Here is a 20,000-nt window from a genome sequence, read left to right on the forward strand (position 1 = left end):
CCAGCCTAGTTTAAGGGATTTAAGCCATTTCCAGGCTGGTTTCCAGCCATTTCCAGCCTGGTCTTAGCTAATTAGGCTGGAAAATGACCAGCTAAAACCAGCTCAACCAGGCTGGAAATAGTTTTGGCTGGGCTCCTAGCCAGGCTAGGCTGGTAAAGCTGGTTTTAGCTGGTGATTTCCCAGCTTGACCAGCTAAAACTAGCCTGGAAATGGCCAAAACCCAACCAGGCTGGTCCACCAGCTAAAACCAGCTAACCAGCCAATGCTGGTTTAAGCTTGTTGTTTCAGCAGGGTTAACACATTGTTTACATAATTAATGTTGATAGATTTTTATCACATTTACCATATTCTTATCATGAATATGCATGTTATTAGCATGATTCTAACATGATTTACACATTGTTTAAATGACTTGGCATGTCGATAGCTTGTTTCCATCACTTTTAGCACATTGTTAGCATGAATTAGCATGTTGTTAGCATGTTTTCCATTATTAACATGTTGTTTACATGAATTAGCATTTTGTTACAATGTTTCTAGCATTTTTAACATCATGTTTACAGAATTAGCATGCTCATTTACACAATATTTATCACACTGGTAACCTGAATTAGCATGCAAACACATTTCTACATACGTTAACAACTTGTTTCTATTACAGTTAACATTGTCAACAATTGTTTCTAACGTGGTGAACAACACTGATTAGCACGATGACTGTTTCCATCACATTTAGCACATGTTGCTAACATGTGTCTAGCATGTTTATCTCATAGTTACATGAATTACCATGTTGCAAGACAGGTGTATAGCATATTTAGCTAACGCATGATTAAACATGTTGTCTGTGTGTTTCCATCACAGTAAGTACATAGTAAGCATAAATTATCAGGCTGCCCTGCTGAAAAATCCAGCTTAGACCAGCCTAGGCTGGTTGGCTGGTTTTAGCTGGTCGACCAGGCTGGTTTTAGAGGGGTTTTGGCCATTTCCAGGCTGGTTTCCAGTCAATTCCAGCCTGGTTTAAGCTGGACATAGCTGGTTTTGGCTGGGCTCCCAGCCTGGCTAGGCTGGTCAAGCTGATTTTAGCTGGTCATCTCCCAGCCAGACCAGCTAAGACCAGGCTGGAAATGGCTGGAAACCAGCCTGGAAATGGCCAAAACCCCTCTAAAACCAGCCTGGTCGCCCAGCTAAAACCAGCCAACCAGCCTAGGCTGGTTTAAGCTCGTTTTTTCTGTAGGGTGTCAGCAGATTTCTAGTAGGCTAACAATAACTAGCATGCTGTTGACAGATTTCTAATGTGGTAAGCAGTTAAAATAATACTTATTTAATCCAGGAAATACAATAAAGTACTGGATAAAATATCAACTTTGAGAGATGTTGATCATCAGATACAGCATGGTCTTAGATTTATTTTTAATACAAAAAAAAAACTATTCTGCAAGTAGAAACTATTTGATATTATGTGTGATCTTTCAAACCAGGAACTATTTCAACAAACAAATGCACAAATATAAATAAGATACTCCAACAAAGACAAATATTACGGGATAAATCGCCCAAAAAAGGCAAGTTATCCATGCCGAAAATAATCTATTATAGATAAAGCTAAAGAGTCACCGCTAATCTAACATCATCTGAAACCCCCATCACACCCTCTACTGTTTACCTTCATCCTCGGAGACTATAGATGCATTCTGGGAACTGACATGTAGCCTATAGAAAAGACTCAACACACAATAAACCCTTGAGAAAAATGCTTTCACTGTGTAGGGCTTTACTACGGAGGCTCATTCAGGACAATCAACAGGAAGGAGCGTGACAATAAGCAAAAACCAATAACACAAAGGCCTTGAAAGAGAGAGAGATCCATTTGCAGAGAGTGTTTGTGCTCACCAGTCGTCTGAAGTTTCCCGGACTGGAGTTTTCAGAGTTTATAATGGGAATATAGTCGCCCGTCAGCACGTACATCTTCCACGTAGCCGTACAGCTGTCTGACTTTTCGCAAGCGTAGCATCTCCACAGCGTCTGGAAAACACGCAGGGTTCTTACACCTTTTCCAAATGTCAGATTTACAGGGGTAGTTCACGCAAAACTGAAGATCCTGTTATCCTTTACTCATCCCTTTCCTGTTCCAAACCAAGTTTCTTTGTTATGTTAAGGCAAAGAGCATAGAATCACCAAGAGGCGACACTCTAGTGCAATATGGGAAACAGCCACTAGATGGCGCAGCGGCTATTTAGGAATGAAAACTCCAACAGCATATTATAAATCTGTAAAATAAACCATTAAAAATGCTGATGATTGTGATAGGAAGTGTTGTATTGTTGTCTTTCAGGTTGTATCTCAGCTTTAATGCACTTTTTTTAAATAAATAAATAAAAAACATAGCAGCTGCTTGCCATCAAGACAGCAATAAGATCCAATGGACAGCCGACAGCTTTCACTCCAAAATGGCGGAATCCAGGGCTGTTGCTGGGCGCTGCTGTTGCAATGGAACGTTCTATTGAGTGTCGCCTCTTGGTCATTCTAAGCTCTTTGGTTTAGGTTTATAACTACTTGAGAGTGAGTAAAAAGTGAGTTTTATTTTTTATTTTTGGTGAACTGTCCCTTTGAAGAGAACCTATTATGTAAAATTCACTTCTATAAGGGGTTTAAACACAATATAACCAGCTTCTAATGGTAAAGATATATTAATTGTGTTTTATATAATCAGACTTGATAAAAGCAGTCTGCAGAAACACTTTAATTGACATTCTCCCTTTGTACGTGTCATCAGAGGGGGAAAATTGACCATCAATCGCTTATTAACATAAGCTGCCATTAGAGTTTACATTAGCCATTAGAGTTTTCAAAGCTACCTGCATGTTTTTCACAGAGATAACATCAGTGCTGTTTTAAACCTGCCACTATGCTGAAACATAGGCATTTTTAGCTCCGCCCTCTTCTGATTGATCTCATTTGAATTTAAAGGGACAGTCACCTAAACGGCCAACCAAAGCTCATTCAGGAAACGCCGCCCTGCGGACATTTCTGGAGAGCGCGATTTACGTGGCTGGAGGTACGCATGGCTGCATTTTGTTTTTTCAAGCGAACTCTACTGGGCGGTGTGACGCCGATCCTCTTCGCGCTCGCCGGCTGACGGCTCACCTCCGTGTGGAGGGCTTTCCCGCCGCAACCAGTTTGTCCAGTTAGCTCGTCGTGTTATGGTGGCAGAGCAGAGGGCCAGAGGAGGAGGAGCCGGCCACGTTCAATGACCGAATTCCAGTCCGGGGAAGATCGGTTCCAGAAATCAGGTAAGACAAAAAACAGAAATGGAAAAATAGACCGAACGAGTTCGTAACAGGGCGAGAATGCGGTGAAATCCAAAAATGCGGTCAAAATCGGATGAGGGCTTTTCTTTTTTTGCACGGCTTTTGTAAACCGTCGCTTGGGTTTAGGGAAAAAGGAGGGTGCCCGGGTCGGCCGATTGGCCGGCCGTCTAGTCAATCGTCATTCATACAGTCAGTCAGACAGATGGTTGCTCGACAGCGGCCTCCGGTGGTTTTTTACGTGAGAACAGCGCGGGAGCGAACATCGTGCGCTTGCGAAAGGCGATCAAGGCGATAAGCCTCTCGTGGATTCGCGAAAAACAAAAACTGCACAAATACGTACCTCCCAGGATGTATTTTGCGGTCTCCAGATATATCCACAGGGCTACGTTTCCAGAATGAGCCTTGGTTGAAAATGGCACCATTAGGATCAAAGCCTTAAAGATTCAGTTTCAAAGAGTTGTGGTATTTTGAGCTGAAATTTCTCACTCTGCACTCTCAGAAATAAAGGTACGTGAGCTGTCACTGGGGTAGTACCTTTTTAAAAGGTACACATTTGTACATCAAGAGTCCATATTGGTACCACAAAAGTATGTATTAATACCTACAATTTTTAACAGGAACAATTTTGTACTTTTTAGGTACCAATATGCACCCTTGAGGTATTAATATGGACCTATTAAGTATAAATTTGTACCTTTTAAAAAAGTACCACCCCAGTGACAGCTCTCGAATCTTTATTTCTAAGAGTGGGGGACATTAGAGACTTCTTTTAAATCTTTTTAGGTCCCTTTAAGCACTTTCCAGGTGCAACTTTTCCAGCACTTAATCAGATAGTATTTGCTACAGTGCAGTGTTCAGGATTCTTACACGATTTTAAGGTCAAATTTAAGCACTTTAAGCACATTCCAGGTGCATTTTCAAATTATTCCAGCCCTTAAGATGTGAGGTAAATACATTTTTACATACATCCTTCATCACCTTATTTCAGATGTTACTTGTTACAGTACTCTGTAATACAGTGTTTCTCAACCATGTTCCTGGAGGAGCACCAGGTCTGCACATTTTCCATGTCTCCTTAAACAAACACACCTGATTCAGATCATCAGCAGAGACTAAAAGGAATGTAATGGGTGTGATCAACAAAGGGAACATCCAAAACATGCAGTGCTGGTGGTCCTCCAAGACCGAGGTTGAGAAACACTGCTGTATTATAGAATAGTACTCTTAAAACAGCTTTTGATGGCATGTTTGCCCCAAGCCCATCATTAAATTACTGTTATTTACTCCCATAAATATTGGTTATTCAAATTGTAAATGTGTCATCTTTCACCTTAAATATAAATTTATGTTAATTTCATGCCTTTTTCATTCTCGGAGTGATAATCTCAAGGCATTATATTTATGCAAATGCAAAAAGATTTATTTTATTTAAATAGCTTATTATTATTACACTGTAAAAATGCTTTACTCACTTTTTTCCAAATGTGTAAAACTTCTTAAATTCTGAAGCATTTTCTAGACAAGCGAAACATCATCTTGCTTTAAGAAATAATGCCAAAATTAAGTGAGTTTTTCCTTAAAACAAGCAAAATAATCTGCCAATGTGGTCAGCAAAATAATCTTTTGTCAATAGAAATAACAAGATTGTGTTGCGTACCCCCATTTGCAGATTATTTTGCTTAGGAAAAAAGGTCAAACTCACTTAATATTGGCATATTATTTCTTAAAACAAGATTGCTTGTCTCTTAATTTAAGAAATTGTAGATATTTGGACTAGAAACCAGGCAAAAAAAAAATCTAAGAAATTAAGTAAGATAAACTATGAAAGCAACACAAATGCATTTTCAAGAAGTTTCAAGCACTTTATCCAAAACCTAAACACTTTTTTTAAACATTGAATACACTACATTACAGGTGAAGCAATTTTAAGGATTTCCAGCACTAGTATGAACCCTGAAAATGATTATTATCATAATTATAATTAACAATTCCATCCATTTATATAGCACATTTCTGGACACTCAAATCATTTTACACATTTGGGGGAAATCTCCTCATCCACCACCAGTGTGCAGCATCCACCTGGAGCCATATTGCGCCAGACCACACCAGCTGATTGGTGGAGAGGAGACAGAGTGCTGAAGACAATTATGATATGGGGATGTTTAGGAGGCCATGATGGACAGAGGCCAGTGGGCAAATTTGGCAAGGATGCCAGGGTGAAACCCCTTCTCTTTTTCGAAGGACATCCTGGGATTTTTAACGACCAGAGAGTCAGGACCTCGGTTTAACATCTCATCCGAAAGATTGAATGAGTGTAATTGAATGCGTTGTGACCATAGTATTAGTACAAAGAAAGAGAGAAGTGTTTTTTCACCTGTATTAGAGAGGCCGCGGCTGGAATCTGACGGTTAAAATGCTTTTGCCTCTGTTTCTGCTGGACTTTAAGAGCAAAACCAGACCCCAGAATGCCCTGTGCACAGAGAGGACAAAAACATTTAATAAAAAATTATAATAAAAACAAACAAATACATAGATTAATTAATTGGCCAGCCCAGTCACCAGATATGAACATTATTGAGCATGTCTGGGGTAAAATGAAGGAGGAGGCATTGAGGATGAACACAAAGGATCTTGATGAACTCTGGGAGTCCTGCAGGAACGCTTTCTTTGCCATTCCATATGACTTTATTAATCAGTGATGTGAGTCATGTCAGAGATGTATGGATGCAGTCCTCCAAGCTCATGATGGAGTCAGACACAATATTCATTCTCTCTCCACTGCAGCAGGACTTTATACTCTATACTGGACATTATTTCTGTTCAGTGACCAGACTTTAGTCTGAGCAAAGTCAGAATATAGTTAAAAATCACATATTTTTTATTTTTGTCGGATGTAGTTGACCAATTATGTGCTGTGGGTAAAAGGTGCGTTTCAATGCGGCTACCACCCCACTTATATTTCAAACTTGTGGGAAGCCCTAATATATAACTAAACTAGAACCTAAAGTTCATTGATAAAATTTGATGTTGGCTTGAGAAAGTCAAACGTTTATGGCATTGTTAGGTGGTTGCTAAGCAGTTGCTAAATGGCAATGCTCGTGTACATGTTTGATCAAATGGTAATACTGACTAGGCATTTCTAGCATATGTTAGTGCATTTAGATAATCATTCACAGCATGTAGCTAATCGTTATTAGCACTTGGCTTCCATTATCATTGTTACCATGCATAGTACACAGGAAGTCCCATTTGCTAGCATGAGTCAAACAAGCCAATGCCCAGGTCCCTACGATGTTCTGATGTAGAGATATTGCTATTTTTAAATGGTTGCTAGGTTAAACTGTTTTATTGCTATGGGGACATTTGACAGGTTAGTGATGATACATCAAAGCTTCTTGGCAATATGAGTGATCTTAATCAACCCCGATGTTTCTATGACAGTCTTTATGAGTGTCAAAAACTGGACTTGAACATTATGTATTCCTGGTGTTGGGTTGTGGCTGGAAGGGCATTCGCTGTGTAAAACAAATGCTGGATAAGTTGGTGGTTCATTCCGTTGTGGCGACCCCTGATTAATAAAGGGGCTAAGGGAATGAACATTATGTAAAAATGGCTTGCCGTATTTTTTTGAAAATACAATGGTCAATAAGTGTGAAGGTGATACATGCAAAAATGGCTTGCCATATCAGTAAAAAATATGGAGTTTAAGTCAAAAATGGCTTGCCATATTTTGAGAAAAAAAAATGCTTAAAAATTATTTATTGGAAAACTATAAGTCTGATAAACCTTAAAGATATAGCAACAAAATCTACCGCATCTAAATACAGCTTTTGGCCAAATTTGGGGCTTGTATAATTTTTTTATATGCCCGGATTATAAAAATTTAATATTTAACATTTTTTTATTAAAAAAACTATAAGTCTTACAGGCATGAGGAGATATAGCAACAATCTTGAATGCAGAAGGCACATTTTGACCACATTTGGGCCTTGTGGCATGAACGGCATAGGAGGAGATACGTTTGTTTTCAAGGACACAGTAGCATAACAGTATGTTGGCTTTCTCAAAACTTATCCAGCATTTGTTTTACACAGCGAATGCCCTTCCAGCCACAACCCAACACCAGGAATACATAATGTTCAAGTCCAGTTTTTGACACTCATAAAGACTGCCATAGAAACATCGGGGTTGATTTAGATCACTCATATTGACAAGAAGCTTTGATGTATCTTCACTAACCTGTCAAATGTCCCCATAGCAATAAAACAGTATAACCTAGCAACCATTTAAAAATAGCAATATCTCTACATCAGAACATCGTAGGGACCTGGGCATTATGCCATAATTGTTTTAGCAACTGCCTAGCAACGACTTAGCAACCGCCGCCGTGCTTCCTGCCAACTGCCATTCCCAGTCCTAGCGCAGTCACGTTGGCTTTCTCAAGCCAACATCAAAGTTTATCAATAAACTTTAGGTTCTAGTTATTTATGTGAAATAATAATATTATGAATACACTACTGGACAAAAGTCTTGTCACCTATTTAAGTTTTAGGAACCACAAATAATAACTTGACTTCTAGTTGATCATTTGGTATCAGAAGTGGCTTATATGAAAGGCAAAGGCATCTAGATGAAGCTTATTGACCAAAATAATATATATATATGCTTTACAATATTATAATATACTCATTAAATATAACAAATACTACCATATATTGTTTGTTAATACATCAATTCACTTTATTGTGCTTATGACACTGTATTTAAGACTATAATTAAAAGTATGCAGCTATGTTGGTGCATAATTATCACTCAGTCCTGATTTGTTCAGTTATTGTGCTTTATCCTGTCACAGATGCATGTTATATAATGTGTAACATGAGCACCGCGGGCCCCCGCGGCCCCTAGAGGCCCTATCACTCTTAAATGGACCACATTAACCCCAGACCCCATTACTGGAGGGCCTCTATAGGAAAACACTGCCCTGGGGCGCCAGACAAGCTCACAGAATGTGTGTGTGCGCGCAGAGAAAGAGAGGAGCCAGTGTGTTTACCGCAGGCAGAGCGAAGAAGGAGATGGCAAACACGCTGAAACAGGAGGCGATGGCCTTCCCGATCCACGTCTGAGGGACTTTGTCTCCGTAGCCGATCGTGGTCACAGTAACCTAGGAGAAACACACAGCTCGGCATTCACATTCATCATTTCTAATGCTGTTTGCTAAGATGTGATAAAATAGAGACACCACAAAGACCTGAGAGAACACCTAGCAACCGCCCGGGGCGCCCTAGCAACCCATGCTATGAGTCACTTAGTCAGAAAACGTGAGCAAAATGAAAAACATATTCAGATTACTTTTTTTTTCCTTTAATGCATTTTGTTGATTTTAAAGGAGGGTTATTATGCAAAAATCCCTTATTAAACTGTTGTGTGTCAGCAGTGTGGGAATATAACCATTTTCTAAAGGTAAACATTTATTAATTGTATTTTTTTTATAATCAAACTTGATAAAATCAGTTTGCAGAAAGACTTTGGGCCCTATCATACGCAACGCAATTGTTGTTGGCTAGTTTCAGCTTGGCGCAAGAGTCATTTTGACGTGTTGCAGCACGCTGCTTCAATAGCAAATGCATTTGCGCTCATATGTGCGTCCACAGGCGTTCTGGTCTTAAAAAAGGAGGTGTGTTGAGGCGCATTGCTATTTTGAGAAACTATATTAGACTGTTCTATAGACCAAAACAAAGCCGGTCTATTGTCCAGCGCAGAGCGTTAGATCAGAACAAAGCTAGTCTAAAGTCCAGCGCAGAGCGTTAGTTGTGCGTGTCACTTACACATTGCTTAATACACACAAGATGTAGAGCAATACGCAAATATCTTTACAAATGAAAAATAATTAAAATTTTAAGGATATATATAGGATATAATAAGGCTATATATATATATATATATATATATATATATATATATATATATATATATATATATATATATATATATATATATATATATATATATACACACATATATATATAAAAATATATATATATAAAAAAAAATATATATATATATATATATATATATATATATATATATATATATAAAATATATATATATATATATATATAAATATATATATATATATAAATAAATAAATATATATATATATATATATATATATATATATATATATACATACATATATATATATATATATATATATATACATATATATATATATATATATATATATATATATATATATATATATATATGATATAAATATAAGGGATTAAAATATTATAAAAATTATTATTTTCTAGCCTACATAAATATAAAAACCATACTTTCAAGCCTTCTTCATCTCGGGAGGCTTTTTCAGTTCATTCATAACAATTTGCTTTTGTATAATGTTATTATTATTAGCAGTATTATTTATTATATCCATATTTATATTTGTTTTATTAAAAACAAGCTTAGATTTGCCCACCTGCAGGTTTTAGACCATATGGGCACAGCAGGGGCCTCATGTACGAAGACTTGCGTGGAAATCTTACTAAAACATTGCGTACGCACAAAGCTGTAAATGTGCGTACGCAGAAAAAATTTCAGATGTAGGAAACACTGCGTACGCCGAATCTCACGCATATTCTTTTGTACATCCGAATAAACGTGAAACTGAGCGCATCATGCAAGAGCACAAAACCCCTCCCTGCCTCCTCCCCCGTATGAATATGCTAATGACTATGCTAATTGCAAAACCCAACGAAAAAGCAACGGCAAAATCAAGCAAAAAGAGAAACTTTGAACAGAATGTGAATTGGAGGTGCTGCTTACGGAGGTAGACTGGAGAAAAGCGGTGTTATTTGCAAGTTTGTTCTCCGGAATTAACAACAAAAGAAAGAAATAGAGTGGGAGAGTTTAGCTGATGCGGTTAACACAGTTGGGTCTAAACATCGCACTGAGTGAATTAAAAAAAGAAATAGTGTGGTTTATATCTGTAAAATGTTGCAGTACTCTTAACAGTCTCAGTGGCGCAGCTCGTAAGACGCATGTGATCATGAATTGATACGTTCGAGCATGATCTCGGCTCGAATCCAGCGTCTGATGATCTCTTTCTTGTTTTTTCCCCCGCTACATATCAGATTTTGCCAACTATTTATCACGAGAAAGACAAGTAAGAATCAATAATAAGTTTGTGCATCATATTTTATTTTGCACATTTATTGAATGGAAATGTTTCTGATTCACGCATGCAAATTCATCTTCAGATAGTGTCTTTATAGCAATGTGCGTGCAGTAGATTGCTCAGATTACATTGGGAAAACAGGTGACTGCTGCAAATTGTGCTTTAATGTTTAGCTGGTCAAATGTATGGTATGGAAACCTTATATACCTGCTGAACCCGTCTCATACAGCTGCCATTGCAAGGCTCAGACACTTTGTAGAGAGGAATTTAACACAACTGCCTCTAGGAGTCGCCAATGGAAATAAAACAGACACGCACAAAAAAATGTGCGTACGCCAGCCAGAAAGCTGCCGTGGAGCTGCGCACATTCCCACGTTCAGTTCATCGTTAGTAAATCCAAACGTGAGCGATTCTGAGCGTGAAACCTGCCGTACGCAAAGTTTTTGTGCGTACGCAGCGTTGATACATGAGGCCCCAGGTGTTTTTAGATATAACTCAGGTTTTTGAGCACACTTCGTTATTATTGTTCATTTACTCGTTTGCTGGGAATTAGAACTGAATTTAGAAATAGTTTTGAAACAAATCTTTGCGCTAAACAAACTAAATTAATTATTTATTGTCACGGTTGTGGATCTATCTGCTCTCTTTTGATGTGTCTGCGCTGGGTGACAGTTTATTCTATGTAGCGATTGTGTGTTTCTAGCGTGTGTGCATCAGTTTCTGTGTTTGTGTGGGAGTCGCGTGACTGTCAGTGGTTGTTTGTTTTCATGTCATCAGCTGAGCGGTCACATGATCGTTGTCACCGGTATCGTTGCTTAGCACCGCTCAGCTGATAATCAGCGCGCTACAGGTGCAGCGCATTACCACTCCTATAAGTGTTCAGCGTTCCTGTCTCACTTTGTCAGTTTGTTGTATGTTCACGGTCTTCTGTGTTTTATCAGGCTCTCCTAGTTGGTTTCGCTGCTGGTGAGTGGGCTGGTTGATTCATTTGTTGCTGCTTCTCGATGCTTTCTATTTTCATCACAGATGAATGTTTGATCCCCTCTGTTGACGTTTATCATGAAGGTTTAATCGCCACTGCCAATCCAGCTCTGTTCTGTTTTTTCTCCCTGTAAAGATCAAATATACCTCCAGCTACTCACCTATTTTCCTGTTTTGTGAGATTTTCATTAAAAGACTGTTATTCGCTTGCAATTGGGTTCCTCATCTTTTATGTGACTGTGACATTTATAGGCTAATTGATGCCTTTGCGTACAAGGTTTCCCTATCCACAAGAGCGAAAGTGAAAGTAAACAATTAGGCGGCTCATCTCTCATTCTCACCTGTAGATGCTCTGTTTAACTGTTTTCTCTCTAGTGAAGTGTTCAGTTTTTCCACTTACAAAGTCCGTCATGTAAATAGCAAATGCGCAACGCAACTGACTCTTAAAGGGAATGGGAGACTCTGATTGGTTTATTCCCAAAACACACCTATAACTCATTAAGAAAATAAGCTCAACCCTGTTAGACCAAGCGCCACGGCGCAAAGCGGATTTTCCCATCCTTAAAATAGCAAAAGTGGATTCGGACACGCCCTTAATGCGTTTGCGCCCTGCACTTTGCGCATGGATCGTCAAAATTGAGCCCTTTGATTGGCATTCTCCCTTTGTACGTGTCATCAGAGGGGGGAAAGCCCCTCCCACTAGTGCCCATCTAAATGTAATTTTGCTCCGAATAAACTCCCTATAAAATTAACTAACTTTTACCAACAAGCATTACTGGCTTGGAAAATATGCTATTCCCATAACTTTTCTCCACATAAAACATGTTTATGCAACAACATGGATATTATAATTAGGAATAAATCTTAATTTTTTTCTGAGTGGAACGACACATAGATATTAGGGGTGTCAAAATTAATTGTTTCTTCTGTGCACCGCGATGCAGACGGGGACAATTCGGTATCGGTTCAGTAATAATAATAACTGCTTATTGTGTACTGGCGTCATTCATCTCATATGCATTATGTCGTCGTAGCTTACTATGGCAAGGAAGGCGAGCGCAAGTAATTACAATGCTACAACTACTTAAAAACGCAGAAACTGCACAATTTCACTGCATGTGTGTTTGCTGGATCAGTCTTTCACTGACACTTACAGCAGAAGCTCCTATTTCACTGCGACTGAGAGAATGAAAGTACTCCATTTCTCTCTCATTTTCATATTTCACATTGTAGGCGCTTTATTGGCATGACAAATAACTGTACTGTATTGCCGAAGCAGTACAGCGTCGCTGCGTACAAACAAAACAGTGCAAAAAAGGCAGTAGTGCAAACAAATGTGAGCATAAAATATAATACAGAAATAAAGAAAATAAAATAAAAAAATAAAAATAGATTAATAAAAAAATATATAGATCAGCAAAAATAAAAAGATTAATAAAAATTAAAATTGATTAATGGTAATTTGTAAAACAGGATAAAGGTGATGACAATACTGGTCTCTTTCTCTCTCTCTCTATCTGGTGATGACTCTCACTCTCTATCTCTCTCACTCACTCACTGAGGGCCCATTTGACCTGCTGGCGTGACTTTTCCTCTCCTCTCTGCTTTTTTACAGCGATACTTCTGGATACAGACACGAGCGCGTGCCTCACCCCCGAACACCCTCTCCCCGAAGTCGATTTCTCTCTTTTGTATGTTGTAGTGCTGTATTTATACCGATTTGCTCACATATCAGGAATGTGTGTTGTGTTTAGCGTTTTTCCTTATCGCAAACACAACAGCAGTCTGGTAACGTTAGTGAATTCGTTGTTATTTTCAGGATTAATTATTGTGATATCCCGATTGCAACAGAGAAATATTGTAGACTAACACTGTAAGAGGAGATCTCTGTAGATGGATGGCATTTCATGTCACGTTCAGCCTTATAATCTTAAAGTCTGAGCAAAATCATCAGTTTTGTCATCACTTTAGACAGAGTCAATCAAACACTATCTCTAAAGTGACGCTGGTAAATTATTAACGGCTTCTGCTGTTCTGACATCAGCTGCAGATGTGAAAGAATGGCGGAAGAAAGTAGTTCCTAATAATAAAGGGTTTTTAGACTCTCCGTGTTTGATTTTCTTATTTATGTTCACGATTGTGTTGTTAAACTGTTGTATAAACGCAATATCACACTCGTAGCAGTGCGATATTGCTGTATATCAGCACTGGTGGGATGCTAACGGCCTTGTGCCAATGCACGCCTCTAACCAGTGCTGATATACAGCCATATCGGACTCCTACTCGTGTGATATTGCTCATATATATGTCATATATGTAATTTTCATATATTTCCAAGTCTCATTTTTCTGTATGGGGTTCTGTAAAATTACTGTGAATGCCGTACTGAGCACTGTTTACACAGATCTTTTCTAAAACTGTCTTTTTTTCCCCAGGACAAACATCAGAGAAGCATCAGATGTAAGCAAACGTGTCTCATTCTCCATCTCATTGTGTAAAAGAGACAATCGAGACATTAAAGGATCTCATTTAGGCTTTTTTTCTTTCTTTCTGGCTGGTCGGGTTGAGCTGAAGGGGAGCCGTTTGGTTGTTCTGAGTGTTTTTCTTTTGTGGATTTGCAGGTGCAGAGCACAGCTGGCGCGACACATCCAGAGCCCAACGATGAAACGGCATGAATCATAACCAGACGCAGCGCAGCTCTCGCTAACTTAACAAAGCTGCTGCTGTTTCCTCTGGCCGCTCGCCTTCTCTTTTAAGCAGAGAAGATCAATGTTTTTTGTGTGCAATGAAAGCTTTCAAAGGGTTTCGGCTAAACCGTGGAGAAGCTTAAATGATTTTGTTTAACATCTTTAGACGTTAAATTTGCTTGGACACACTAAGCTAAAAACATCTAAAAGTCTTGCTGGTTGTGAGGGTGGGTTTTTATTTTCCGCCCATTTTTTTCCAGTTGCTAACAGCAGATGTGTGTCCTGTGAACATTATGTTCTTTTTCAATTATTTCCCAAGTGATGTTTGGCAGGTTGCTAGCATTGTTTACATGAAATAGCAACTTTCTAACATTGTTACCAACAATTATCATGTTGTTAACATGTTTCTAGCATGGTCAACACTTTGTTTATGCAAATTAGCATGTTTCCAAAATTGTTAACAGTAATTAGCATGGTTTCTAGCATGGTCAACACTTCGTTGATGTGAATTAGCATGTTTCTAAAATTGTTAACAGTAATTAGCATGGTTTCTAGCATGGTCAACACTTTGTTTACGCAAATTAGCATGTTTCTAAAATTTTTAACTGTAATTAGCATGGTTTCTAGCATGGTCAACACTGTTTACGCGAATTAGCATGTTTCTAAAATTTTTAACAGTAATTAGCATGGTTTCTAGCATGGTCAACACTGTTTACGCGAATTAGCATGTTTCTAAAATTGTTAACAGTAATTAGCATGGTTTCTAGCATGTTCAACACTTTGTTTACGCAAATTAGCATGTTTCTAAAATTGTTAACAGTAATTAGCATGGTTTCTAACATGTTCAACACTTTGTTTACGCAAATTAGCATGTTTCTAAAATTGTTAACAGTAATTAGCATGGTTTCTAGCATGTTCAACACTTTGTTTACGCAAATTAGCATGTTTCTAAAATTGTTAACAGTAATTAGCATGGTTTCTAGCATGGTCAACACTTTGTTTACGCGAATTAGCATGTTTCTAAAATTGTTAACAGTAATTAACATGGTTTCTAGCATGGTCAACACTTTGTTGATGTGAATTAGCATGTTTCTAAAATTGTTAACAGTAATTAGCATGGTTTCTAGCATGGTCAACACTTTGTTTACGCAAATTAGCATGTTTCTAAAATTGTTAACAGTAATTAGCATGGTTTCTAGCATGGTCAACACTTTGTTTACGCGAATTAGCATGTTTCTAAAATTTTTAACAGTAATTAGCATGGTTTCTAGCGTGGTCAACACTGTTTACGCGAATTAGCATGTTTCTAAAATTGTTAACAGTAATTAGCATGGTTTCTAGCATGTTCAACACTTTGTTTACGTAAATTAGCATGTTTCTAAAATTGTTAACAGTAATTAGCATGGTTTCTAGCATGTTCAACACTTTGTTTACGCAAATTAGCATGTTTCTAAAATTGTTAACAGTAATTAGCATGGTTTCTAGCATGGTCAACACTTTGTTGATGTGAATTAGCATGTTTCTAAAATTGTTAACAGTAATTAGCATGGTTTCTAGCATGGTCAACACTTCATTTACGCAAAGTAGCATGTTTTTAAAATTGTTAACAATAATTAGCATGGTTTCTAGCATGGTGAACACTTGTTGATGTTAATTATCATGTTTCTAAAATTGTTAAAAGTAATTAGCATGTTGTTTACATGTTTCTAGTATGGTCAGCAATGTTAACATGAATTAGCATATTGGTAGTATGCTTCTAGATCAGTTGTTTAGATATATTAGCAACTATGTTTTTAACATTGTCATCATTATTAGTATGTCGTTAACATGTTTTTAGCACGATCAACATTGTTTGCATGATTTAGCAACGTTCTAACATTGTTACATTAATTAGCATATTGTTATTATGTTTCTATATTGGTTGTTTACATGAATTAGCAACTTTATAAGATGTTTCTAAAATTTGTTAATATTATTAGCATGTTGTTAACATGTTACTAGCATGGTCAAAACTTTGTTTACATGAAATAACAACTTTCTAACACTGTTAACACTAATTAGCATGATGTTAACATTTTTTTTACTAAGGTCAACACATTATTTACATGAATTAACAGCTTGACTGCATGTTTAACATAGTTAACAGTAATTAGCATGTATTTAACATGTTTCTAGCAAGATTAACACTTTGTTTACGTGAATTAGCATGTTTCTAACATAGTTAACGGTAATTAGCATGTTGTTAATATGTTTGTAGCAAGATTCAACATTTTGTTTACACGAATTAGCATGTTTCTAACATAATTAACAGTAATTAGCATGTTGTTAACATGTTTTACTAAGGTCAACACATTGTTTATATGAATTAGCAACTAGATGGCATGTTTCTAACATTGTTTACATTAACTAGCATATTGATAGTTTGACTTTCACATTTAGCATATTATCAACATGAATTAGCATGTTGCTATCATGTTTAACATTTAAGCAAATGCATGAATAAACGTTGTTGTTAGCATGTTTCTATCTTTCTATAGCCTCATAAAAATGATTGACATTGACAATTTAGGGTTTAACTGTGCATTAAGCAGCACAATTATGTTTGAATGTGTTATGTTTATGTCTATAAGCAAATTTACAGGTGAATCGAACCCTAAAATATATAAAGTATGCTACTAGCTATATTTCTCAACTTGCTCTTAAACATGCCAGAAACCATAAATCTTGATTGAGAAAGAAGAAGAGCAGATAAATTTAGCAAGAATAAAGAAAAGCTGGAAAAAACTGGCGCTATAATCGTAGCCCACACGCTCTGAATGCCACACACACACACACACACACTGGGATGTTAGCTTTGGTTTTGCCACACACGTAGAGCATCGACTGAACTCTGTGACTCAATAACTCGCCATGAATCAGTCGGTTGGAGAATATTAGCAGTCCCAAAGTTACGCGCACACACACACACACACACACACACGCACGCACAACACCCCCCCCCCCCACACACGCACACAAATACACAGACTCTCTCACACACACATACACAGACTCTCTCTCTCAAACACACACACACAGACTCTCACACACACACAACCACACTCACACAAAAACAAACAGACTCTCTCTCACACACAGACACACATACACATATACACTCTCTTTCACAAATAGACAAACACACAGACTTTCAAACACACACACAGACATACACGCACACATATACACAAACACAGAAACACATACACGCACACAGACAAACATACATACACATGCACAACCACACACAGACTCTAACAAATAGACACACACACACACACACACACACTCTCTCTCTCTTGCTGAAACATACACACGAACAAACACACAAACATATACACAATCACAGAAACACAACCATGCACAGACTCACTCACTCACTCACACACACACACACACACACACACACACACACACACACACACACACACACACACAACTAGCCTCTTTTACAAATAGACGCACAAACACTCACACACACACACAGATCCTCTCTCAAACACACACACAAATAGACACACACACACATATACACAAACACAGAAACACATACATGCACACTCACACAAAGACACACACACAGAGACAAACATACATACACACACACCAACAGACTCTCTCTCACACACACATAGAAACACAAACAGACACACAAACAGACAGACAGACACACACACACAAACAGACTCTCTCAAACACACGCACAAACATATACACAAACACAGAAACACACACACATACAAATACATAGACACACACATCTCCCAAACACACACACACACACACATACTCTGTCTCACACACAGAAATACACACAGACTCCCTCTCTCTCTCAAACACACACACACACACACACACACACACACACGCACACACACACACACACACACACACATACATTTACACGCACACACAGTCTCTCTGGATTAAACTCTCCAGATTAAACTCTCTCGCCATCAGAGCACTTGTCTAACGCCTCGTCCTGCTTTGTCTGTCTTGAATGAAAAGAGTGCAAACACACCTCATCATCAGAAAGCCCTCTCCAATGGACACACACACACACACACACACACACACACACACACACACACACAGCTACAGGGCTGTTTGTTTTCCTATGTTTGCCGAGACTCAGCATTTTGTGCTGGATTAAAGATAAAAACGAATGAGCGGGGGCTTCAGCCGACGCCTAAACTCAGAAATAAACAAATGTACACGACCGGTCAAAAGTTTGGGGTCAGAAGGATTTTAAAATGTTTTAAAATCAGCTTCTCCTGCTCACCAAGGCTGAATTTATTTCCTCAAAAATACAGTACAAAGTATAAAACTGTGAAATGTTAATGCACTATAAAATAACTGTTCAGCAGTAGATTATCATTTCATTTAATCATTTATTTCAATGAATTTAATGATGAATTTACAGCTTCATTACTCCAGTCGTCAGAGTCACAGAAATCACTCTAATATTCATTCATTCATTCATTCATTCATTCATTTTCTTTAAAGCTTAGTCCCTTTATTAATCAAGGGTCGCCCCAGCGGAATGAACCGCCAACTTATCCAGCATTTGTTTTACACAGCGGATGCCCTTCCAGTCGCAACCATACACTCTCACATTCACACTCATACACTACGGCCTTATCAATATTCATTCATTCATTTTCTTGTCAGCTTAGTCCCTTTATTAATCCGGGGTCGCCACAGCGGAATGAACCGCCAACTTATCCAGCAAGTTTTTACGCAGCGGATGCCCTTCCAGCCGCAACCCATCTCTGGGAAACATCCATACACACATTCACACACACACACACACACACACACACACACACACACACACACACACACACACACACACACACACACACACACACTGCGGACAATTTAGCCTACCTAATTCACCTGTACCACATGTCTTTGGACTGTGGGGGAAACCCGGAGGAAACCCACGCGAATGCAGGGAGAACATGCAAACTCCAACAGAAAAACCAACTGAGCCGAGGCTCGAACCAGCGACCCAGGATCCCCCCTTCCACCCCTACTCCTCCTAATTTTGTAAATGGGTGGCCCAGTGGTTAGCATTGTTGCCCCCCAGCAAGAACGTCTCTGGTTCTAGTCATTACCAAGCCAGCCGACGTTTCTGTGCGGAGTTTACACGCTCTCCCTGCTCACGTGGGTTTCCCCTGGGTTCCCTGGTCTCCTCCCACCGTCCAAAACCATGCAAGTTAATTGACTAATCCATAGTCATGCTCCTATCAGTCCATCTGTTCATTAGCTACTACAGCAGGGGAGTTCTCCAGATCTACCTGAGCTCAAACTACCCTCTCGCCTTGCAAACAGGAGGGATCCCCGGGCTCGCGGATCATATGAGCTCAGGGCTCTCTCCCGGGATGGCTTTATAATTAATCATCAGGTAAGTGGAAACTTTTATCCAACAATTCCCTGTCAGTGTTCTTTTTTTTTCCAAGTTCAGCTCGATTTCCATCTGTAATTCCTGTCTTCAGACGTACGTTTTACAGACTTCACAGAGACAAAAGCAAAAGAGACGACCCCCATCAAGAGCTCCTCAATGCCGGATCCTCCATACAAACAATTGCTTTTGTGTGTGTGCGTGCGTGTGTGTGTGTGGAGGGCCGACGGGTGGCCATACGCTTTCTGACCCTCTTCAGCGAGAGCAAGAGCCTCTGCAATTAAAGCTTTAATTAACGGATCTGACACTTCACGGAGGCGCAGAGAAAGCTCTTTGACAGAGAGGTGAAAGAGACGTCGGTTGAGCTTTTGTAGCTCTCCGATTCCCCC

The 20,000-nt window shown here is 38.6% G+C and overlaps 1 protein-coding gene across 45 annotated transcripts in view; it reads right to left on the bottom strand.

Annotated features, from left to right (window-relative positions):
- Window positions 1-20,000, bottom strand: part of kcnq1.2 (potassium voltage-gated channel, KQT-like subfamily, member 1.2) — a 234,529-nt gene that overhangs the window by 151,668 nt on the left and 62,861 nt on the right. For all 45 annotated transcript variants that reach the window (XR_015525978.1, XR_015525974.1, XR_015525976.1 and 42 more), the window contains 3 exons: window positions 8,368-8,478; window positions 5,689-5,784; window positions 1,894-2,025 (listed from right to left, as the gene is read on the bottom strand). Coding sequence is in view for 30 of the 45 variants with exons in the window: in XM_087311489.1 (XP_087167615.1) it covers window positions 1,894-2,025; window positions 5,689-5,784; window positions 8,368-8,478 (339 nt within the window). In the remaining 15 variants the exon portion in view is untranslated. The remainder of the gene's footprint in view (window positions 1-1,893; window positions 2,026-5,688; window positions 5,785-8,367; window positions 8,479-20,000) is intronic.

Source organism: Danio rerio, chromosome 25 (genome assembly GCF_052040795.2).
Source record: "Danio rerio strain M-AB ecotype USA chromosome 25, GRCz13ab, whole genome shotgun sequence".
NCBI lineage: Eukaryota > Metazoa > Chordata > Actinopteri > Cypriniformes > Danionidae > Danio > Danio rerio.